The sequence below is a fragment of the Arachis duranensis genome, chromosome 3 (assembly GCF_000817695.3).
Source record: "Arachis duranensis cultivar V14167 chromosome 3, aradu.V14167.gnm2.J7QH, whole genome shotgun sequence".
Taxonomy (NCBI): domain Eukaryota; kingdom Viridiplantae; phylum Streptophyta; class Magnoliopsida; order Fabales; family Fabaceae; genus Arachis; species Arachis duranensis.
Genome location: NC_029774.3, coordinates 101,552,397 through 101,562,410, shown reverse-complemented (window position 1 = coordinate 101,562,410; position 10,014 = coordinate 101,552,397). Strand labels below are relative to the sequence as shown.

The following is a 10,014-nucleotide window of genomic DNA, read 5'->3' as shown; positions in this document are numbered from 1 at the left end:
ACTCTTCAAAGGAGGAAATTGTACCTGCAGACAATTTTGAGAACCAAAGTAAAGCAGCACCATTAAGATAAGTGAGAAAAGCTCGGCAAAGTATAGGTTCATTATTAGCGCCATTAAAAAACATCATGGACTGGAATTTTTTGATGTGGGGGCGGGGGTCGCCAAACCCCTTGTACGACTTCAAGAAGGTGGGCAGCACAAAGTTCTTTGGCATCTGGAAATTGGTAATCTCTTATGAGAAGGGGTTGTCTAACGTCAGCTTTTTCTTTGGCAGGGTGATGCTTAGAGGATCCACGTTGCCTTGAGCCAAGCTTTTGGAGTTTTCTTCCTCGTGCTTTCCAGCATTGTTATGGGCGGACAGCTCGGCTATTCTTCGAACTTCTGCCCGGAGTTCAGCAATCTGAGCTAGAAGCTTTGCTTGTGTGGGCTGATGGACCCCATTATCGGTCATATTTGAAGATCGGAGGTCCTGCAACAAAAAGAGTAAAGAGCTAGGTAAAGAAAAGAGTGGGGTTAAATGAATTTTGGCCCCACGATGGGCGCCAAATGTTCCGTGCGTATGAGGCCGAGGTATGATAAGTTCTTCTGCTTATGACTGCGTTTGGGCGAAAGAGTTATACGTCGGCTGAGTTGGAACACCGCGGCGGGAGCACTTGCAAAAAGCACTCCGACGCTCAAGTAAGAATATGACTTAGAAGAAATGATGATAATAAAATCAGAAAGAGTTACGTGACCTGTTTTGCTCCAATGTTGCTTGTATGTTTATATAGATGTTTTAGGTTGTTCGGTTGAAGCTTGTTTTGGGATCCTCCGTTTTTGCCAAAGTTATCCATAATGATTGCGTTTGACTCGTTAGCTGCGATTTCGAGCTTTTAACAGCTCATCCGAATTTAATGGGTTGTTATTATTTGATTCTGTTTAACGTCAAGATATACGTTACGTATCAATATTAATGTAAGACATAAATAAAAAATTTACAATTGATAGATAAATAATATATAAAATTAACTTATTTAATATTTTTAATTTATATAAATTATAATTTATTGATATAAAATTATAAATTATATTTCTATTATTTGAAGCAATTTGTGAACTCAAACTAACTCGTAAAATTTTGTTGAATTGAGTTTAAACTTACAAAATAATTTTGATTGTTAATAAATCAAACTTAATTTTTGTGAGTCGAATTTAAAGTTGGTTTAACTGGACGCTCACTTTCACTATTCCCATCCTCGGCCTCTCACCCAACCTCTCACCTGGCAATTCACCACCAACAACAATAATACCAAGAACAGCAATGTCATAAACATATTTCACAATCAAAACTGAGGGAAAAGAGTAGAGGAAGGAGGAGGCAGCGGCCACAGAGAGGAGTCGCCGCCGCCGCCGCCGCCGCCGTACAAGGAATAGAGGGGACGACAGAGGAGGCAACACTGGGGCCTGAGTTACAGCTGCGACATTGTCTTTTGCTCCGTAACCATCGCCTCCTTCCTCCAACAAATCTTTGGAGTCCCAGAACGCTTCCTTGTACCCCTCCCCCTTTGCCAGCCCATTGAAATCAACGACGCGGATATCACCCTGTTCGACGCGAACCACTTCCCTAGCGCGGTCCAGTTCCTCTTCAAGGTCCCAACAAAAGGGGGGAAGAAATTCGAGAGGTATGATCACACTGGCGATTTCAGGTTTGTAGTTCAATGATACGACTTATTGCAACCCAAAGTCTCTGTTTCCTTCGCAAGAGAAGAGTGTTGATTATGTGGTTAGCGTAGTGGACTAGTGGAGAGGGTTATTGGTGATTGTGGTGACCATGGTAGTGGTGTTTGCAACATGCCAACATCCATATCTATAGTGCTAGTGCAACTTTTTTTTATTTGCATTTGATGGAGTGAAGGCGGCTCAGATGCAAAATGCAATCTCAGTTTAAGATACCGTGAACAATCATATAAAATGCGTTAAAATTATCTTTATAAAAAAACATTCAATTCAGCATTTACCTTTTACGAAATGATTATAACTTGTTCTTTTCTTCTAATGAATATTTTTTCATTTTAGTTAATTGAATGAATATTTTTGGGGAAGGAGGGATGATGCCAGCGGTGGCAATTCAACCCTCCTATTCAAATTATATAAACAAGTCATCTTAATTAGTTCTGAATCAATGTTAAGAGAAGCAAGACGATTACAGTGAAAGCATTTATCATTCTTTGACAAAAATATTAACACCCAAAATAATATACGATAAAAGAAGCACGGGAAATCATATTGAACGCATCGTTGTTTTGTAATTAACATGTCTCCTAACATAATGTATGCAATATATTGCACTTAGGAGTTAGGACTCAACACTATTTTAAACTTTCTAATTGAGAACTATTAAACAATAACATCCTACTTTCCTTTAATTTCCGGGAGAAAACCTCAGGTAATTCAGAAGAACAAAACAATCAAAATACACCCATATAATTCGGTTGGCAAGATAGCAACCAATGACGTTGAAACCTCCTCAAACTGTATCACATACTATGTTTGAACCCCCTAAGTTGACATCTATTATTCGATGGGAGGGTTGAAAACCATTTCCTGCATTACAAATTTTCGGTAAGTGTCATATCCATAGGAAAACTTCATAATGATAAGGGAAACGTAAAGTAATTAATTAGGACAAACCTGATCACACACAGGGCAAGTTTCACTTCTTTCCATCCACTCCAGGATGCATGCAAGGTGAAAATGATGGTCACATTTGGTGGTGAGTTTTGGATTTTCTGTATCATACTCTACAAAAAGATGTACATACATCAACAACTCGTTACCAACCAAGAATAAATGTCGCAACATGATAAATGACTTAATTGTATCGCCAGCTAAAGAAGCATAATAATATTACCTTCTAAACAAATTGGGCACGAATCCTCCTCTTCAGCTAAATTTATAGGTTTTCTCAACTTTGGAAGTTCAATCTCAGAATCCTTAGTTGACTCAAGTTCAAAATCAGTCTGAGCTCTGCCTTCTGATTCTTTCAGCTCTTCCAATTTAGTTGAGGTCCCATGATTATCTCCAGCAACTGGTTCTTGAATTGAATTAGAATTCGTAGATTGTAAGGAAGCATTACTCTTGTCTCCAACAATTTCTTGAGCCACAGGTGGTGTGTGAGTGGTACCTAAGGTGACATTGAAGGGAATAGGAGCAGGAGGTGGTCTGTAAGTATCGGGGCTTGAAGTATCTAGATTAGTATCAACTAAGAGTCGCCCAGAGAAAGCAGACGCAGCACCCGGGTGAGATGAAAGTGGAACATGCTCCTCTGATGCTCTTGGGTACTGCAGATAGAATGTAACAAATGAAGCAACATTATAACACACTGGATGAGGCCAATAGAAAATAATTAGCAGAAAGAGATGATAAGCTAATACAAGAAGCAGACGTTAAAATCCCATCGAAATAATTAAAGGTCCATGTTACATGTTAGTAAATGGCTAGGTCGGTACTCTGAAAGTATCTGTCCTAAGGCTGGCCCTTCATTTATGAATACATCAAACTAGCCTTTATTGTCAAGTTATGCCATTAAACTGGTCTCAAAGTAACATCAAATTAGTCTCTCAAGAAGACAACTGACGAGATTTGATGATCAGCAGTGAACCAATTTGATGGTTTTTTGAGTCTTAAGAATTGCTCAGGTGAGCTCGGGAGGTGGTTGGCCAAACCCCCTATGGTAAGTTGCAAATCTGGCATTTGAAAACTTGGTATTGCAGGTATCTGTCTCAGATCACAGTCCACTTCCACAGCCACCAATTACTTCTAGGTAGTTTAATGTTTGACTTTTGATCATGGTGAACCATAGACTGAATACTTTGTAGGACAAATCGTTTGCCTTCCTCCAAATGGACAGAGTTCACTGGAAACACTCCAAAATCCCCCATTAGCAGGTAGCAAACTCGGTTCTAATTTGTAAACAACTCAAAAAGTCATGTATATTACATGAACTGAATAGTCATAAAATTTCTCCTTCGGGGTTGTTAGAGAGTAAGCAATCAAGTCAGACAAGAGCTAGCAGAAGATAAAGAGTATGAAATTCAAGTAATGAAATAGGATACTGACATAGTAGTATGCAGTTGGAGCGCTCAATTCGGTCACTTTGGGAGAACAACAACAGCAACAACCGCCCATCGCCCCTTATCTCCAGCACCAAAATATCACTATTGCCACTGATTGCATTATTTCACCTTTATCAACATATTCACACATATATTCACAGTTACCTCAGACTGATTAATAATTAAGCAAGTACAAGAGCAGGATTATAATTAAGCTAAACACATCGCAAATTGATTGAAAAAGCAAAGGAAAAAAGTTATATGTTTTATCGGAAATTTACAATAGTGCGTGGAAGCTACTCCACCGCCACCGAAAGAGAGTAATAATACCCTACTTTCCAGAACAGAATCCAATTCATCAAAACCTATCACCAACTCGGAGGGGTAAAGACAACGAAAAAAGAAACAAACAGAAGCAATAGGGCAAGGTGCAGTAAAGAGACAAGAGATTCAACAACAATCAGATTACGCTGTGATTTCGATTGAAACAAAAGAAAAGCGTAGCATATATAAAGCTCATAGGAGATTTCAGAAAATTATATTTAAAACAATAATCATAAAAAAAAACAAGAAGAAAGAAAAGCTGATGAATTAGATGAAGAGGCAGTAATCGATGAGTTGAGTGGAGCTGTAATGAAAAGCAAAGAAGATGAATATGCGAGGGAGTGAAGATATGAAATCAGCAGACAGGATTGGCGATGGAGGCTTCGTACCTAACGATTGAGAATTACGGCGAGGGTGGGCGCGTGAGAATGGAAAAATCGAAGATTATTGTTCAGCTAAAAGATGAAGGAGGAGAAGGAGAAGAAGAAGAAACTGCGGAGTAGTTGCTGTAGCTGATTATTTGACACGATGATGTGGTGTGCGAGTTGCACAGTGCGGGGGTTTACGTGTACGAGAAACACTTGCACGGAAATTTGAAAATTCCTCTCATCTTAAATTACTTCTTTGACCCCGTCCTTTACTTCTTCATTCTTCAAGGCCACATCTCAACCCTTTACTTTCTCTGGGGCCCGCTTTCTAATGCTGATCAACGGCTTACACCTAACTCCGCCACCCCTTCCACACAGGATCTAGATTCTCTGATATTTAATAGGATAATGATAATGATCGAATAAACAAATACAGAATATTATTATGTTTTTTTTTTTCGATAAGTATATAATTTGAGAACAATTCAATTAGATATTTTTAAAAAAAAATTTTATTTAATTTTTTACTATAATATTTAAAAAATTAAACAAATAGATTCATAAAAATTTATTATCCTTTTTAAATTAATACACATCTAAAATACAAATTAAATAAAATTTAATTTTAAATTTTAAATTTTAAAATTTTTGTTTTAATTTTAACATTTTAAATTACTAACAAATTATAATTTAAATACACATCCAAAAAATAAAATTAAATAAAATTCAAAAATTTTAATTTTAGAATTAATAAAGACTTTAAAATAAAAAATACTAATGCTCAAATAAATAATAAAAATTTTAACTAATACTATGAAAAAATATGTTAGATATATTTTTATTGAATAAGATTTAAAAAATTTAACTTTATTATTCATTTTAATAATTTAAAAAACAGTAATATTTAAATAAGTAAAGAAAAATCCAACTAATAACAAAAAAAATAAGAAATATTAGATGCGTTTTTATCAAATAAGATATAAAAAATAATTTTATTTTTAACGTTTAAATTTAACAATTAGATTTATAATTTCGGATATGTTTTAAAAATATTTTGTATATAACTTAATAATTGTATATGTGTTATAATTGAAAAAAAATAATTTTTATAAACATACATTTTAATAATTTTAAAAACATTAATAATCAAATAAGTAATGAAAAAAATCAAACTAATAATAAAAAATAAGAAATATTAAATACATTTTTATCGAATAAGATATGTAAAAAAAATAATTTTATCTTTAACGTTTAAATTTAAATTTAGATTTATGATTTTGGATAGGTTTCAAAATATTTTATATATAACTTAATAGTTTTAGATGTGTTATAATTGAAAAAAATAATAACTTTTATGAGCATACATTTTACTAATTTTAAAAACGTTAATGTTCAAATGAGTAATGAAAAAATTCAACTAATAATAAAAAAATAAGAAATATTAGATGCATTTTTATTGAATAAGATATAAAAATAATTAATTTTATTTTTAACGTTTAAATTTAAATTTTAGATTTATAATTTTGAATGCGTTTCAAAAATATTTTGTATATAATTTAATAATAATTTAAGATGTGTTATAATTGAAAAAAATAATAATTTTTATGAACATACATTTTAACAATTTTAAAAATGTTAATGTTCAAATATAAGTAATGAAAAAATTTAACTAATAATAAAAAATAAAAATATTAGATGCATTTTTAACGAATAAGATATAAAAAAATTAGTTTTATTTTTAATGGTTATATTTAAATTTTAGATTTATGATTTTGGATGTGTTTCAAAAATATTTTGTATATAACTTAATAATTTTATATGTGGTATAAATAAAAAAAATTATGAACATAAATTTTAATAATTTTAAAAATATTAATGTTCAAATATATAAGTAATGAAAAAATCCAACTAATAATAAAAAATAAGAAATATTAGATGAATTTTTATCAAATAAGATATTAAAAAATTAATTTTATTTTTAACGTTTAAATTTAAATTTTAGATTTATAATTTTGGATGTCTTTCAAAAATATTTTGTATATAACTTAATAGTTTTAGATGCGTTATAATTAAAAAAAAAACAATTTTTTTGAACATATATTTTAATGATTTTAAAAATATTAATGTTCAAATATATAAGTAATGAAAAAATTCAACTAATAATAAAAAATAAAAAATATTAGATGCGTTTTTATCGAATAAGATATAAAAAAAATTAATTTTCTTTTTAATGTTTAAATTTAAATTTTAGATTTATGATTTTGGATGTGTTTCAAAAATATTTTGTATATAACTTAATAGTTTGAGATGCGTTATACAACAAACAACAACAAAACCTTGTCCCACTAAGTGGGGTCGGCTACAATCAAACGATGCCATTGTGCTCTGTCATGTATCATGTTAACAGAGAGACCGTTTACATGTAGATCTCGTTTGACCACCTCATGGATGGTCTTCTTCTTAGGTCTACTTCATCTGCCTTTTGTCCCTTGTCCATTTTCCATCCCATCCACCCTCTTGACTGGATGTTCTATCTGTCTTCTTCTCACATGTCCAAACCACTTGAGATATGATTTAACCATCTTTTCCACAATGGGTGCTTTTTCAACTCTCTCTCTTATATCTTCGTTCTTTATTTTATCTAATTGCATATGACCACTCATCCATCTCAACATATTCATCTCTGCCACACTCATCAACTTATGTTCGTGCTCCCCTTTAACTGCCCAACACTCCGTACCATAAAGTATAGCCGGTCTTATAGTGGTGCGATAGAATTTACCTTTAAGTTTTAAAGACACTTTTTTTGTCGCATATAAAACTAGATGCACTCCGCCATTTTGACCAACCTGTTTGGATCCTATGATTTACATCATGTTCAATCTCTCCATTATTCTGTATGATGTACCCAAGATACTTAAAACTTTTAACTTTTCATAAGATGTTTTCTCCAATCTTCACCTCTATATTAGGGTTTCCAAAAAAAATAATTTTTTAAACATGTATTTTAATGATTTTAAAAACGTTAATGTTCAAATATATAAGTAATGAAAAAATCCAACTAATAAAAAAAAATAAGAAATATTAGATGCGTTTTATCGAATAAGATATAAAAAAATTAATTTTATTTTTAGTGTTTATATTTAAATTTTAGATTTATGATTTTGGATGTGTTTCAAAAATATTTTGTATATAACTTAATAATTTTATGTGTATTATAATTAAAAAAAATCAAATTTTATGAACATAAATTTTAATAATTTTAAAATTGTTAATGTTCAAATATATAAATAATGAAAAAATCCAACAACTAATAAAAAAATAAAAAATATTAGATGAATTTTTATAGAATAAGATATTAAAAGAATTTTTACTTTCACAACAAATTTTTTCTTTTGCATAGTCATTTACTTTCTTTTATTGTGAATCATTCATAACCAAATTTGCAAACTAAATATTTAGAGGACTAAGTAATTAAGTCACTCGCATATACTTTTATTTCCGTACTTTAAAATGTGGAAATATTAAAAATGAGAAAAATATAACTAACAAATAATCAATAATCAATCAATCGGATGATATTAGATAAATATTACGAAATTTTTTCGAATTTAGAATAGAATTTATAAATTTGAAAAGAAGTATAATAATAATAAAATATTAAATTATGAAGTAATAAATTTACCTGCAGAGGAGTAGCACTCATAAATTGAATTTTGTATGAAGAACTAGAGAGAAAAAAGTACGAGAGAAGAACGCACAGAGAGAATGAAAAAATGATAAAGTAACTAGTAACTACATTATGAAGTGGGTAGGAAGTTAGAGAAATTCTAGTATTTAAAATTTAAATTAATTTTAATTACTAATATATTTATCTACAAAATAGAAATATGTTTTAATTAAAATTTAATTAAATAATATTATTTGAATTAAAAAGTTGATTGAAAGTTGAAAGTTAAATGACAACTAGCATTTTTTATTTGATAAATAAGAAAGGTAAACTATTACATATGTGTTGTAAAATAAATAAAGATTTTTTTTATTTCAATAAAATAATCATCTTCCAAAATTATCTAATTCCCCCAAAGCATTTTTTCAAAACGTAAATTCCTAGTTCCTAATAATATATAAATCGTCTCAGAGTGTAATAGTGGTTAATATATTATATAAATTACAAGTCCTAGGGATGATTTATGTATGAATAGCTTCTGATGAATAACATATAAACCGTCTCAGTGTAGCCAGCTTTAGTAGTTGTATATAAATCATTTCAGAGAGAAAGGATTTACGTATTTTAAGGCAAAAACACAAGGGATTGGCATTATTTATGTGCAATAACTCACCCTCAACACCCAAGCGCAATTTATGTTCAATTTGACTAACCAGCAAAATCTAGTTATGATTAGGAAATGGATCCTCTCCATTGTTTTGTCATTGGAAAGAATAAAGTATAATTTTCCACCTTTAATTTTACAAGTGGGACCAAAAATAAATGAAAGAGAAAAAATAATGAAAAATAAGATTTTCCACTGGATACCATCCAATTTTTTTTATTGGAAAGGATCCACTTCCGCTATAATTATGCTCAAAATATAAAGCAAAAGTATCGATGAACATCCATACTAGAAATATTGAAATTCATTAAAAATTAAAAAATAATTATTAGTTAAACAACACTGATAAATATATTTAGACATCATTTTAATTTGTATTCAAATACTTCTAAATTGAATATTAATTTTTCAATAAATTTAGGAAGTGAAAAATTTAATTAGTTTAAAAAATAATATAAAAGGTGATTTTGTTACGAGAAAGATTTATCTTTTAAAATAAAATAAAAAAACTTCATTTAAAAAATTAAATTATTGTGTATGAATAACTCTATATTTTTATTTCAAAGACAATTATTATTTTATCAATTTATTAAATTTAAAGAATGTTTATCTAAGGTTAAGTATTAGAATAATCCTAAAACTAAATAGTAATTTCTTTATCTAAACGACAGAGAATTAGATCACATATTTTATGTATGAAAAAATAGTATTAATTTGGCCGAATAGCAATCAATAATTGGATACCATATTGTATGAAAATGAAATGAGAAAATTAAAATACATAACAAATGTAGAATTTAATGAAGAAAAAGTATATGGAATCAAAAGGTTACCAGCCAAAAACTAAACAAAACCACATTAATTTATATTAATAATTAATTTTTAAATTTTTAA

At 30.0% G+C, this 10,014-nt stretch overlaps 1 protein-coding gene across 1 annotated transcript; it reads right to left on the bottom strand.

The window, feature by feature from the left end:
- Positions 1-2,416: 2,416 nt before the first annotated feature.
- LOC107479918 (probable E3 ubiquitin-protein ligase RHB1A) lies at positions 2,417-4,988 on the bottom strand. Its single transcript, XM_016100022.3, has 5 exons — positions 4,808-4,988; positions 4,099-4,223; positions 2,891-3,320; positions 2,671-2,780; positions 2,417-2,583 (listed from the first exon to the last, which is right to left on the bottom strand). The coding sequence occupies exons 2-5, from the start codon at positions 4,165-4,167 to the stop codon at positions 2,554-2,556; spliced, it is 639 nt and encodes a 212-aa protein (XP_015955508.1). The 5' UTR covers positions 4,168-4,223; positions 4,808-4,988; the 3' UTR covers positions 2,417-2,553.
- Positions 4,989-10,014: the final 5,026 nt, after the last annotated feature.